Below are 15,080 nucleotides of genomic sequence, written 5' to 3' on the forward strand. Positions count from 1 at the left end.
TGTTCTCGAGATAGCTTAGTGGTCTGTGAAGGGTGATGGCATCCTCTATGGACCGATTTGCTCTGTAGGAAAACTGGTGGGGGTCAAGGGATAGGGTTAGACAGTCTCTGATGTCCTGAGAAAGAATCCGCTCAAAACACTTCATGACGTGCTGGGGAAGGGAGAGTGGAGGAGGGGTGGTCTCAAACTGAGCAAGAAGGTATTGAGCTTTTCTGCAAGTATGAAACTGCTGTTGAGTTTTGGGGTGCTTTGGCCTTTGGAGTTGGTGAGTCAGTGCTGGTTTGCAGTAGGGGAACCATAGCTGAACTGAACACAGAGTCCAAAGAGTGGGGATTTAATCAGACCGAATAAACAGACAAGCCAGAGCAGAGCAGCTAAATGGAATAAGGTTCAGGCCTGAGCTGAAGTACTGAAGCGGTGAAGGGATGCAGAAGGCAGAGCAGTGTGGATGCTGGATCAGAGGCTGCAGGTCTGGTAACGTAAACAAGATAAACTTTGACATTTCTATTTTGATGATAATAATAAATGAATTTGAAAATTTGCATGTTAAAAAAAAAAGATGTTCAGTTTTCAGATCTGCAGTTTGTCCTCAAGTTGTTTCTAACTTCGATTTTCCTGATTTATTTTTTGTCTTCACCTTGATCATCAGTCATTAAGACAACACACAGTGAAAGTATAGAAGTTAAAAAGAAGTTTTTTACTTACAAAACAGAAGCAGCAGAGATGATTCCTTCATTGTGCTCATTCACTCATTGAAGTGACTTTGCCATCATTTCCTAGAGACCTGAAAGAAAGCCCACCCACTTCCTGTATGTCAGTTTGTTTCTTTTTCATTTTTCTTCTGTCTACTTGTCGTAGGAAGGTGGTTTTAGCCTATGGTATGCAGAGGATATGTTGGAATGCTGATGTATACAATTCTGGCCTGTCTTTTGTCAGATAGGCTGGAGCAGACAAGGAGTTGGGTTAACTGTTTTTGATAAAGTCCCACAGAAACACAACTTACATCAAATTGTCATCAGTCTTAATCCAAATTTGGTGCAACCATGATTGAATGCATTGGGTTACAGTATTTGTGTGAGTCTAAGTGAGGTTTTCTGGAAAACAGAAATATTCAACTCTATATGTAGTAAAGTCATATAAAATCAATAACAATAACATCACCTTCTCAGCAAAACCAGTATCTCACAATGTCCACAAGATGTCAGTGTAGACCATAAATTTATTTCCATACTGAGTTTGCGAATAGTAAGCCACTACTATTGCAAAATTAGCAACAGCAATATATATATATATATATATATATATATATATATATATATAGGTCCCTCATCCTATTCATGTAGCCCCTTCCGCACCTAGTGCTCCGATTACCACGGGGACCACTGTTACCTTCATCCTCCACATCCTCTCGAGCTCTTCTCTGAGCCCTTGGTATTTCTCCAGCTTCTCGTGTTCCTTCTTCCTGATATTGCTGTCATTCGGAACCGCTACATCGATCACTACGGCCGTCTTCTTCTGTTTGTCTACCACCACTATGTCCGGTTGGTTAGCCACCACCATTTTGTCCGTCTGTATCTGCAAGTCCCACAAGATCTTAGCTCGGTCATTCTCCACCACCCTTGGGGGCATTTCCCATTTTGACCTCGGGACTTCCAGGTTATACTCGGCACAAATGTTCCTGTACACTATGCCGGCCGCTTGATTATGGCGTTCCATGTATGCCTTGCCTGCTAGCATCTTGCACCCTGCTGTTATGTGCTGGATTGTCTCTGGGGCATCTTTACACAGCCTGCACCTGGGGTCTTGCCTGGTGCGATAGACCCCAGCCTCAATGGATCTCGTACTCAGAGCTTGTTCTTGTGCTGCCATGATTAGTGCCTCTGTACTGTCTTTCAGTCCAGCTTTGTCCAGCCACTGGTAGGATTTCTGGATATCAGCCACCTCCTCTATCTGCCGGTGGTACATACCGTGCAGGGGCCTGTCCTTCCATGATGGTTCCTCGTCTCCCTCCTCTTTCTTGGGTTTCTGCTGCCTGAGGTATTCACTGATGGGGCCAGTTGGGGCCATCTTCCCAATGTATTCTTGGATGTTCGTTCACTCAAGAACTGAACAAAGTAATTCAATAATATAAAGAAAATAAGTTATTCTATAAACAGAAAATTATACATAGTAATCCCTCATAGCAAAACTGGTATGGCCCAGATCTGGCCCACACAATGTGCTTACACATGGCCCACATACCGCAAAGAATGACGACCCATTGGTGGCCCAGACCTGGTTTGCCAGATGTGTTTTGTGCTTTGCACATTTGAGTGCTGGCCCACGCATGGGCCAGCACAAGGTCAGTTGCATACACACTGCCAGTAGCGGCTTTCGATACGGGAGACACGGGCGGTTGCCCGGGGCGGCATCACGGGCATCGGCAAAAAAAAAAATTGCTCGGACTCATGCTGTCCGACATCAGCCAGCGCATACTGGGGATGGCATAGGCACCGATCGGTTTTCTATCGCCCATTTCCTGGGAGTAAGGGCGCCCTTCGTTTGCGAGGTGTGCTTGCTGCTTGCGGCACAGGGAGGAAAGGGCGGGACGGCGGGGGATTCTCTGGCTGGCTGGAGCAGCATCTAATAACCAACTCGCAAAATAAAATAAAACCAACAAACACGAAAACACCAGACATTATGATGCAGACTTATAATTTGCACCAATGTTTTTTCGAAATTCTATACGAGAAAAGTGAGCGTGAGAGCCCTCGGTGCGCCTGCTCACTGCTGAAGTCAAAGTAAACTTTATTGTCATCTCTTCTACATACAGTCCAGCATATAGAGAGACGAGATGACAAGGCTCCAGTTACAGTAGTGCAAGTAAACAAATAATAAATATAAGAAGAGTAAGAAAATAAATATACACTTTAGGACTCGGGGTAAAGGGATCAATAACAATTTAAAATTTACAGTTTGATGATTTAAAGTGTCACACACAACCAGTTGAAAGGGGAGGGGCTGCTTCCAAATAGAGCACATTTCATTCATAATGATGTAAATCCAAGACCATTATGTATTCATGATTTGAATCCTGGGTTGTGTGAAATCCCAGAAATAAGCTCTAGACAAAGCGAATCTGTGAACTAAGGTGTAGGTGTGTTAGATCATGTTGTGGTGATCCTCGGGTTGTGGGATTTGTGTTCATACTGGAGTACAAAATTAAAACCAAGATGGACAAGAAAAGGTCAAAGTCATCAGATGCTCAGTTTAGAAAAAAGAGAAAAGAAGAGGAAGAGAAACGAGCAAAAGATACATGTAAGCAGATGTGTCATTGGATAATGGCATCCTGAAACAATCAGAATCAGAATACTTTATTAATCCCTAAGGAAATTATGTGAGTTACAGTTGCTCCAAAAAGAAATGGTAAAAATAGTAACAGTAACAGACAAAACTCCAAACAATACATTACGGTACAGATTTTAATATTAATTAGTCAGTGTCAATTGTTGATTTGTCCTATTGTCATTGTATGATGGATTATGATGGCTGTTTGGTAGCTGTTTGCATACAATGCATGCTCTCTCTCTCTCTTCATATGTGTGTGTGTTTCTCTGGTGAAATTCAGCATGGTTCCAACAACAGTTTTATGTTAATGGACAATCCTTTTTGTGTATGTGGAACATAATAGTGCAAAAGTAATATGACAAAACTCTTCAGACATTGAATGGACTGATTCTTATATAGCGCTTCCCTACTCTCCCAAATTACTCTATACAACATTTACCCAGTCTCTCTAAACTGAGTGCTTCCTAACTATATTCAAACTCTTGCCATGCAGACTGGAGAAGCCATGGATCGAACCACTAACCTTCCGAGGTGACCTGCTCTACCACCTGAGCTACAGCCACCCAGTGGTGGAATGAGTAAATCCTCAGGTTTTGGATAAAGTGTACACTCACAACCCTGTCAAACCTGCATTTGAAACATTGGCTACCATAGCAGTAGAGTATTGCAACATGACATTTGGGTCTTCTATCTAAAATAGGAAAATAGGAACATAAACAGTGGCGTCATTGCCAGATCCTGCCCACATCTGGTTGACATACACCCTACCATGACACCAGTCAATCACAAGTGCCAGCTTAATGCCAGATCCAGGGAAGACCTGTGCCACATAACCCAAACCACAATCGAGCAAGATATGGTCACATAAACAGTGCCCAGACCTGACCCATATCCGGATGACATACCACTTACCATGCCAGAAGTCAGCCATCTGGCTTGACACCAGATCCGGGCCAGACCTCCTTGCTAAAGTGGTCATTTAACCCACATATACATGCCCTGTTTTGATTGATTGATTGAATCTTTATTTTGAACATGTTAAAAAAGCACAACAACATAGAATTAAAAAGAGACAAACAAACAAAGCAAAACAAAAGGAAAATGAGCAAACACAACTACAAATAACTTTCATGTTCAAAAAGGAACAGGAAGAAGCATACGCTTATTTGATCCCACCCCCTTTCCGCTATCTAGTAATCAATAGACTACAGAAATACCTACTTACAATGACATTATATGCTATGTGTATTTTTTAAATTTATTAATTATATGTATATCTATCTTTCTATCTAAACATATATACACATACACACATATACACATTTTCAATAACCCAAGTAACACCTCAAAGGATACGCAACCTACAGATATATATACCCCAACCAACATACCTGTGCACCCACACAAACATGAAAATACTGGACAAGAACACCCTATAAAATCTCTACCTGATCTCTAACTGCAAATCTCCCTGCAAAAACCATATCTTTAAACCACATTTAAACGGCCCCATGCTCGGACATTGCTTCATATCATTACTAAGTCACAACTTCACTCCACACACAGACATGCAAAAACTTTTTAATGTTGTATGGATAAAAGGATGTTTTAAATTTATTTTCCACCTCAAATATATCTCCATTCCCTTTTAGAAAACAAATTTAGAATATTGTCAGGAAGTAGGTTGTTTATTGCTTTATACATAATTTATGCAGTGAGAAAATGAACAAGATCTGTGAATTTTAGAGTTTTTGATTTTAAGAATAGTGGATGTGTATGATCTCTGTAACCAGTTTTGTGGATTATCCTTATGGCTGTACCTCCCTAACTAGTAAGAGAAAGGGAGAGAGAAAGTACTCTGATAAGTGTGCGCCCAGGATTTTAAATGTAGACCTTGTCCACAATCTCCCAATTGATGTATAGTAGTGTGTAGGTGTCCTGCTTCGTCCTGAAGTGAATAATCATTTATTTTGTCTTTTATTAGTAGAGCGAGACTACTGACTCACTCAAACAAAGGAGCCCATATAACTCCTGTTTTAAAGTCACTACACTTACTGCTAACCAGATTTAATTTACATTTAGTTTTAACCTTTAGAGCACTACATGGACAGGCCCCTCCCTATATTGCTGATTTGATCAATATATATACCTCTTCTTGTAACCTGACTTGCACCCAGACTTCCTCTATTTCTACAGAGTTTGCACTCTGTGGAGACCTTCAAAAGTCAGCTAAAGACGTTTTTATTTCCATTATTTTAATTAGACCAGGGTTTTTAATCATACATTTATAATTGTATTGTGTTTTTATTACCTCTGTTGGGAAGCAATTTGACATTTTTCTGTGAACTGTGCCATATAAATAAATCTTTACTTACTTTTTACTTGTAATCCATTGACCTGTTGGTCCAATTCAAATTCAAATTCAAATTCAAATTTTATTTGTCACACCATGCACAGTATGACATGGGGGGTGAAATGCTTGTAGCTGTACAATGCCCGACCATTAAATGACAGAAGAAAAGTTTTACAATATTTACAATTTACAGTTTACTACAAAAATTTACAAATTAACTTAGAAATTTACAGTAAAAAATGTGCAAATAGCAGAGGAGATTATAAAGGTAAGGATTATAAATTATAGGAATTATAGGATTATAGGAAATGTGTGGTGACGTGTGTGAGAGTCCAGTCTTATAGTGATGTGTGTGGGAGAGTCCAGTCCTACACCTGGTTCAGGGCCCGAATAGCCTGTGGGAAGAAGCTCCTCCTCATTCTCTCTGTTTTGGCCTTAAGGGAGCGGAAGCACTTCCCAGACCTCAATAGTGAGAAGAGTCCATTGTTGGGATGGGAGAGATCCATCATAATCTTCCTAGCTTTGGACTTGCACCGCTTGGTGTAGATGGACAGCAGGTTAGGGAGCTCTGATTGAATGATGCGTTCTGCCGAGCGCACCACTCTTTGCAGATCTCGTCTGTCCTGCTTGGTGCTGTTCCCAAACCAGGTGCAGATGTTTGCCGTCAGGACGCTCTCGATGGTGCAGGAGTAGAAGTTCTTGAGCACCTTCAGTGGCAGATGGAAGTCTCTAAGTCTTCTGAGGAAGAAGAGACGCTGACGGGCTTTCTTAACCAGGGTGTTGATGTGACAGGACCATGACAGGTCCTGAGTGATGTGGACACCCAGGTATCGGAAACTGTCCACTCTTTCCACTGGCAATATGCATACTGGTGAGTGTCCAGGCCCTAAGTTGGTGCAAAACTAGTCTTTCTATTATTTTCATGATCACATGTTTTAGTGCAACAGGCCTGTAATCATTAGGTAATGTTATGGCAGCCTGTTTTTGTACTGGCATTATAATGGGGCAGGAGGGGACGGTACACCGCAATAGTTTTAGTTGAAATACATCTTTAATTACATTGCCCAGCTCTGCAGTTGCTTTTCACATCGGCATAGTGGAGAACAGGTCCCTGGTTAACACTGAATAGAGCTTAGTGGATGGTTGTTATTGTTTCATTCTGCCTTAAGATCCCTGAAGAACTGGTTGAGCTGCTCTGCTACTGAAATGCCTTAAAAGAAGCTGCTTAATTTAATTGAAAAAAAAAAAAACTAAAAGATGCAGTTTGAGTTTCCTCTTTTCCTTTTCTTCTTTAATGAAGCTTATGTGTAAGTTCAGTACGGAAGATCTGTAATCACTCATCTGCCTGCTTTCCTGGGTATTAGGCTGCTCCTCTGTTTTCATGTCTACTGCTTTCCCATGCTGTCAGTCTCAAAACTGACATCATCACTCTAGTCCAATCATCTTCTCACCCGCTATTTCGAGCCATTTACCCTGCTCTTTGCATTTTTTAAAATTTGTCTCTCCATCATCCTCCCTTTCACACTCTTTCATGCACCTCCCCATCTCCACCTCGGACACCTCAGGGTGTTTGCTGGATTACAACCACCGTCAGGCTGAGGGGAGTTTCTGCACTGAAGGCAGCCACACCTGTGGCTCATCAGCCATCATCTTCTTCTTCTGTCGTTTTTAATGGCAGCTTGCATCCAAAGATGTTGCACTACTGAACATCTTCTTCGATGTTCTTCTTGCAATCTTGATACTTAACTCCTGAATAACCCGTGTTGGGCAAGTTACTTTGAAAAAAGTAATTAATTATAGTTACTAGTTACTTCTTCAAAAAAATAAATGAGTTAGTAACTAAGTTAAGCTGGTCATACACTGTGCAATATTTTTTTCAGTTGCGTTATTCAGCTCCTGCTCAAACTGTACAATTGACTCGCTGGAGTTTAGAAGTTCGTAGGTCACAATGCAATGGTCTCACACTATACGGCGGTGATAATTTTGTGAGGCCACATCGAAAAGCCTCAGATGAGCTTGCCAAAGTTGTGCTTTCATCGCTTGTGTCCAGATCACATGCTGCACTGCCATGCTGCTCCGTTTTTCACTTTTATTTCTGTGTTTGCGCGTGCACAGTGTGAGAGGCTGCGTTGACACCCTCACGAAGGCCGACAGGATTTCAAATAGGTTTGATTTTTTTACGACCAAACGATTGATGATTGGGATTACTTTAAAAAAAAATGTTTAACCCTCTGGGGCTATAATTTGCCATTTTTAACTACTTTTTTCTACATTTACTTTGGCTTGTTTGGTATCATTGTTTTCAGCGCAACCTCGTGTGTCTGAATTTACAATTATGTTTTCATTTTGACATACTGTATTGACACAACTGATCTAAAATCAGACAAAAAAACATTGTAAAAAATTGTCTAGCCAACGTATGTTTGTTTTTGTGTGCCACTAGGAGTTAGGAGCAGAGTGTGTATTTTCATGGGACCGGAGTCAGTGTTTTGGAACAAGGGGTTTTTGGGGTTGCTGTATTCACTTTTCACAGACACTCGCACTGTGTGGGATTCTGGGAGAATTGCCACGGGGGCCACAGTGCGAGGATTGTCACTATTGCCTTTTATTCTGTTGTTTTTCCACTGTAATGATCTTCTCTGGGAAGAGTCCTCCATTTGGGTCCACCATTACTAACACCTGAAAGAACGTTCCAGCCACAACATGAACCCAGAAGCTCTCTTAGAGGAGCTCCAGAAGAACTCAATTTCCATGGTGGATCAGCAGTGCGATAAGTCGCTGAAGAGGTTTGGGGAGGAGTATGGTCACGCTGTACTTAGCCAGCTACAAAGACTGATTCCCCTGGCTAATGAACTGTTTCCACCCTCTGATCATGGATTTCCTGCTTAACACCCTCTACCTTCACCCTGCAACTATGGCTGCTCAACTCCCTGGCCCACTGGAGGATCAGCTGCCCGAAGGAAGAGGCACTTCCGCGGGCATGCCATGTCTTCTGAGCAACTCCCTGTGGCGAGTGACAAAAATTGTTTTCTTGCCCTCTTCAGGACTGGTGTAAAAGTGATTTTTTTTTTTTCATTTCTGTTTCCGAATTGGATAAAAAAAAGTGTTTCTACCCATCTTTCCAAGCCTGGAGTTATTTTTCCAGGGGCTGTTAACGCTGAGACTGTGCATTGCTCGGCCACTTCCAGCCCACCATCAGGGCTTTCTCAGAGGCTGATCTTGACGCCGCCACTGAAATCGCGGTCGAGGCTCTGAACTATTTGTCTTGAGCTGGGGCTGTTTTGTTGTCTTGGGGGGAATTGGTTTTGACAGTTTGATATTCATGTTGATTTTGTAGTGCCTTTTGCACATGGGTTTTGTAGATTGAAAGACACATGATACACTCGACCACATATTGCACATGTTGACTTTTATTTCCGCTGTCATAACTTACACACGTCTGCAGCTTTTCTGCTGGCTGCCAGCCACACCAACAACACTACTCAGGACCAAGCTCATTCCTTTTATGCAGGCAAGGCATGATTGCTGATGGTTCTCCTGTGTGTCGGCCCCCCCTGCCGCCGTGCCGCAAACCACGCCTTTACATACCCCCATCGCCCAACATACTCCGGAAGCTCACAAGTGACGCTGCTTCTAGTTCCTCTCTTTACTCAACTTCCCCAAAGCCGGCTTCGTTTGTCTGACTGTCTAACTGTCTAACTTTTTTTTGTTTTCTTACATTTTATAATGGCTACCATAACGTGAGCTCAAAGAAATGGAAATGTTTGCTGGAACGTCTCACTCACTATTTTGGGTGTATTTGGTCTCCATCACTTGTTCACAGCTTTCTGCCTCTGCCGGTGAGTTTATGGATTGGTTTGAAAGGTTTTATAGTCATGGGTTCCTCCTTAAACTCAGTGTTTTTGTAAGCTGGAGTCTTATTTTAAATACTGCACTTAATTTTAAACTGACTCTTCTGTCATAACTCTGCTTATGAATGTTTTCTACAATTGTAACATGCTTTTTTTTCCTATTATTTTTTTTCTTTAACTTGACTGACTGGTGGTTGTTATATACGGGAACCATTACGTACTTTAAGCCTCTCTGCTCTGTGTTGTTTCCTCTTTCAGACCAGAAAGCAGCCACAGCTGGACAGAACGTCACCCTGACATGTCAAGCTCCAAACAACTACATAGGTGTAGAATGGAGCAGAACTGACCTGAAGGATGAATATGTCCTTTTGTATCGGAATGGGCACTTTGATCCAGATCACCAGCATCCATCTTTTAAGAATCGGGTGGATCTGCAGGACAGACAGATGAAGGATGGAGACGTGTCTCTGATTCTGAACAATGTGACGATTAGTGACAATGGAACATATGAGTGTCGTGTTAAGATTAAAACAAATCGCGAGCAGAGAGCTGTTTATGGTACAGAGCCCATCTGCAGCATAGACCTGAGTGTTGTTCCTCCAGGTGAGTGAGTAAAGTTTAGTTGTTTTTTAAAAGAGACTACTGAGTCCAGAGATCTTAAGCTCAGTGGGAGAGAGTTCCACAGTCTGGGAGCCACAGTGGCAAAAGCACTGTCTCCCTTAGCTCTCAGCCTTGTTTGATGAATAACGAGTAGGCCCTGATCACATGACCTCAGAGACCTGCTGAGGACATAGGGCTGCAAAAGTTCAGTGATGTAGGCTGGCGCTTGTCCATGATAAGCTCTAAAGGTCAGAACCAGAATCTTAAAATGGACTCTGAATTAATTGGAGAGCCAAAGCAGCGGTGTTAGCAATGGTGTCACATGAGAGTACTTAAATGTTTTGGTCAGAAGCCTTGCTGCAGCCTTTTGGACAATCTGCAGACGCTCCAGGTAGCCCTTCCTTAAACATGTAAACATGTAAACAGGGAATTACAGTAGCCCAATCGTGATGAAATGAATGCATGGACAACAATCTCCAGTTCAGTACGAGATACAATAGGACTTCATTTAGAAACGTTTCTTAAATTATAAAAGCAGGACTGAACCAGAGATTTAACGTGAACATCCAGAGTGAGATCTGGGTCAAAAGTTACCTCTAGGTTCCTGATAGATGATTTCACAAATGTTGAAAGAGGACCAAGAGCATTCATTATGTTAGGTACCTGTCTGGCAGTTCCTTCATTAAGTTGTAGAAAGTTGTCAGCCATCCAAACTCTGATGGATTCTAAGCACTCATTCAGAATCTGCATCTTAGAAACATCTTGGGGTTTAAAAGAATCCATTTCCTCTTCAAACTTAACTTCTGTTGATTCTGTTCTGTTCTTCACTCATCACCTACCTGACAGCTGACACCTCACACCTGTTTCTCACCTGCAGGTCAGACAGGAGGACACACAGAGGATGGAAGAGAAACAAGTGGATCTGATGTACTGAAAGCTGGTCTGTCAGTTCTTGCTGTGCTTCTTGTTGCTGTTTTTTGATCTACAGAGAAGAAAACAACAGAACCAGGATTATAAACTGTTATTTGTCTAACACAGCTGCTTCTACTTTTGTATTTTGTATTTGATTCTGGTTTGAGGTAACACACTGAGGTATGGTGCAAACTAAACCACAGACAGAGCCAGTGATCAGTTCTACAGTTAATGCACCTGTCCACGCAGGAGCTGTAGGTCAAAGCATACAGAGTGAACCTGAACCAGCTGAATTCAGAGAGCTGTTGAGACATCAGACTGAGCTTCTCTTTATTTCCTCTCTGTAAAAGCCACTTCCTCTACAACACAGACAAACTGTGGGGGGGGGGTGTTCTCACTTTAACAGCTGTCATCCATTTTGTCTCAAGGTACAAACAAAATGGACCTGAACTGGTTTAAGTTGAAGTAAAATTTCTGCATTACATATTATAGTTAGAGAAGATCAGTATTCAGGTTTATTAGCAGCAGTTATTGGATATATTCATCCAAAAGGCAGATTGTTGACATGAAGCCTGATGTGCTTTTGCTGCTGCCATTTCAATCTCACAAAAGTAGAAGCAGCTGCCAGTTTGCATTTGCACATAACTCTGGTGCCTGTTCTGTCATGAAGTCATTTGCAAAATGTTTTTCTGCTTTAAAATGATTGATGATTGATTGATGATTGATGATTCAAATCAAATGTTGGCATGTGAAATTTGTAATTAAAAATGTGATCAGATGATGTTGGGTTTTTCAGTTTCATTTGTCAGTTTAAGCCTAGTATTTATTTATTATATACTTAATTTAGCTCTGTGTAGAGAATGGAAAGCACCCAGCCTTTTCTCCAAAAATCCTCATGTGATCAGAATAAAGTTGACAATGAATACTTTAAGTGAAATTGGCAGAAACAAGCTGGGAAGTCCAGAGCATAGATGTTTACTATTAACAACAGTATATCTGTCAAAGCTGTGGGTCAAACACTACATTAAAATATTCTTGTTCTGGAGTGTGAGGGGGGAAAATGTGATTTTTTTTAAAGCACTTCCACCTCAGATGGAGCCGCATGTCAGGTGTGCTGTGACATTTGATTTGACTTTAATAATTGACCCAGACAACAATTAATGTAATTTTGTAAATCAAGTGCAGGTTGTTGTTTGAAGCTGTTTTACACTCTGCTCCACCTCCCATACCACAGTATGCTTCCTGCTTCCTCCTACCACAGATGAATGCAGAAGACACACAAGAAGAGAGGAGTCAGAATGAGATGTCAGTGAAATTTGAAGTCTAACTTCACATTAACTGTGTTTTTTTTTTTTCATCTTGAGAAATTAAAGGTCAGAGGTCAGATTAGCTCACATGTGTTAGGTGAATTCTGCTGCCACCTATTGACCTTTATTATTCTGTGACTGGTGCCTTTATACACAGTACATCCACTCATTGGCCACTTTATTAGGTACACCTTGCTAGTACTGGATTTAACCCCCTTCAGAACTGCCTTAATCCTTATTAATATTAATCCTTAATCCTTCATAGCACATATTCAACAATGTGCTGGAAAACGGGAAGAGTTGTTAAAGTCTAAATGTCCAGTGTTGGGCAAGTTACTTTGAAAAACTAATTAATCCTAGTTACTAGTTACTTCTTCAAAAAAGTAACTGAGTTACAAGATTCTGAATTAATTACTTGAAAAGTATTTATTGCATTACTTTAAAAAAAAACGTTTAACCCTGTGGGGTCCAGGGTATGATTGGCCATTTTTAACTGCTTTTGATTTTTTGATTTTCCCTCCACATTTCACCTTTAAAAACTATTTACTTTGTCTTGTTTGGTATCATCCTTTTCAGCACAACCTCACGTGTCTAAATTTACAGTCATGTTTTCATTTTGGCATACTGTATTAACACAATTGATCTACAATCAGACAAAAAACATAAAATCAGAGTAGAAAAAATTATATTTTTTACTGTAACAACCACAAACATGTTTATTGAATCATATTTCATAACTTTAAATGCAAATATTAATTGTCAATTTTAAAATCCTATGCACAAGCTTTGCAAACAACAATGTTATTTGCATCCATTTACCTTTTACCTTGATTTTTTAAATAACCATTTCAAACTATTTACATAACAATCAGCTGTTTTGCATTCAATACAAATTATTTGTGCCACTCCAAAAAAATAATTTCTGTCCACTATAAAGGAGAAAATCACAGATCTCTCACATCTCAAAACGTGCTCTCTCTCTTTTTCTGCTCTCTCTCTCCATCACTCCTAAAACTTCCTGGTTTTTTTTTTTTTGGGGGGGGGGGGGGGGGGGGGGTTGCTCATAAGCACAGAGTGCTTGCTGCGCTGTGCTTAGACAGTAAATGTGACGAAACTATTGAGGAAAAAATGCCACGTATATATTGTTTATCATGACTCTGGTTTTACGTGACCTATCAACACAATTTAAAAACTGGTATATATATCCTTGTTGCTTTGTCTTTAAATGGTCGTGTGATTGGCTTACCACGACTACTTTATTCTTACCCAGTCAAACAGCAGCTCTTATGCGACTGTTTTGCCCCCTGAGCTTCAGGTGTTGTGCTGGACAGTGATGTGATTACCGTCCGCGGGAGCGAGCAGCTGCTTAAAGCTGTAGCGTCCAGATTACTTACATAGTCAGCTACTTCCGTGCAACTGATATAAGATGAAGCTGAACACAGCTTCAACCGTCTGTTTGTTGAAAAATAGTAACGGACCGCGTTTTTTTGTTAGTAACTGTAATGGCGTTGTAACGATAGGAATAGTAATTAGTTAGATTACTCGTTACTCCCATCACTGGGCGTGCACTGCACAAAGTTGGCCTTTATGGAAGAGTGGCGAGAAGAAAGCCATTGTTAACAGAAAACCAGAAGAAGTCCTGTTTGCAGTTTGCCACAAGCCATGTGGGGGACACAGCAAACATGTGGAAGAAGGTGCTCTGGTCAGATGAGACCAAAAGGGAACTTTTTGGCCAAAATGCAAAACACTGTGTGTGGCGGAAAACTAGCACTGCACATCACTCTGAACACACCATCCCCACTGTCAAATATGGGGGTGGCAGCATCATGCTCTGGGGGTGCTTCTCTTCAGCAGGGACAGGGAAGCTGGTCAGAGTTGATGGGAAGATGGATGGAGCCAAATACAGGGCAATCTTGGAAGAAAACCTCTTAGAGTCTGCAAAAGACCTGAGACTGGGGCGGAGGTTCACCTTCCAGCAGGACAACAACCCTAAACATAAAGCCAGGGCAACAATGGAATGGTTTAAAACCAAACACATCCATGTGTTAGAATGGCCCAGTCAAAGTCCAGATCTAAATCCAATCGAGACTCTGTGGCAAGATCTGAAAACTGCTGTTCACAAACACTGTCCATCTAATCTGACTGAGCTGGAGCTGTTTTGCAAAGAAGAATGGGCAAAGCTGGTAGAGACAGACCCTAAAAGACTGGCAGCTGTAATGGCAGCAAAAGGTGGTTCTACAAAGTATTGACTCAGGGGGCTGAATAATTAAGCACACCCCACTTTGCAGTTATTTATTTGTAAAAAATGTTTGGAATCATGTATGATTTTCGTTCCACTTCTCACATGTGCACCACTTTGTGTTGGTCTTTCACGTGGAATTCCAATAAAATTGATTCATGTTTGTGGCTGTAATGTGACAAAATGTGGGAAACTTCAAGGGGGCCGAATAGGGCTTTGGAGTTGACGTCACGCCGCAATGCATTGTGGGAGCGCAGCGCCATTTTCAGGTCTACGAATCAAAACAAACACACTGTGTTGGAACGACGACTACAAGATGCTTAAAAGCAGCTCAAAAGAGAATGAACTGTATAGAGACCGATTTCGTCCAGAGGCGAAGCAGCGGTACTTGCAGAAAATAGTGTGCATTGGAAATGTGACCCGTATGAAATAAGGCCGTGGAGTAGAAACCCTGAAGACCAACCGCTATTGACGTAGCCTGACATATTTTC

At 41.3% G+C, this 15,080-nt stretch overlaps 1 protein-coding gene across 1 annotated transcript; it reads left to right on the plus strand.

The window, feature by feature from the left end:
- The first annotated feature begins 9,342 nt into the window (after positions 1-9,342).
- Positions 9,343-11,824, plus strand: LOC113019524 (butyrophilin subfamily 1 member A1-like). The gene is made up of 3 exons (XM_026163279.1): positions 9,343-9,519; positions 9,790-10,134; positions 11,009-11,824. Exons 1-3 carry the CDS (start codon positions 9,435-9,437, stop codon positions 11,110-11,112), a joined length of 534 nt encoding a protein of 177 aa, XP_026019064.1. The 5' UTR covers positions 9,343-9,434; the 3' UTR covers positions 11,113-11,824.
- The last annotated feature ends 3,256 nt before the right edge of the window (positions 11,825-15,080 follow it).

Source organism: Astatotilapia calliptera, chromosome 3, assembly GCF_900246225.1.
Source record: "Astatotilapia calliptera chromosome 3, fAstCal1.2, whole genome shotgun sequence".
NCBI classification, from domain to species: Eukaryota; Metazoa; Chordata; class Actinopteri; order Cichliformes; family Cichlidae; genus Astatotilapia; species Astatotilapia calliptera.

What these genes read in the sequence shown, in the direction of transcription:
- LOC113019524 (XM_026163279.1), top strand. Translation starts at nt 9,435, where the DNA reads ATGGAAATGTTTGCTGGAACGTCTCACTCACTATTTTGGGTGTATTTG. An exon ending in ACAGCTTTCTGCCTCTGCCG is followed by an intron (nt 9,520 to 9,789) that starts GTGAGTTTATGG and finishes TTCCTCTTTCAG; the next exon opens with ACCAGAAAGCAGCCACAGCT. An exon ending in CCTGAGTGTTGTTCCTCCAG is followed by an intron (nt 10,135 to 11,008) that starts GTGAGTGAGTAA and finishes TCTCACCTGCAG; the next exon opens with GTCAGACAGGAGGACACACA.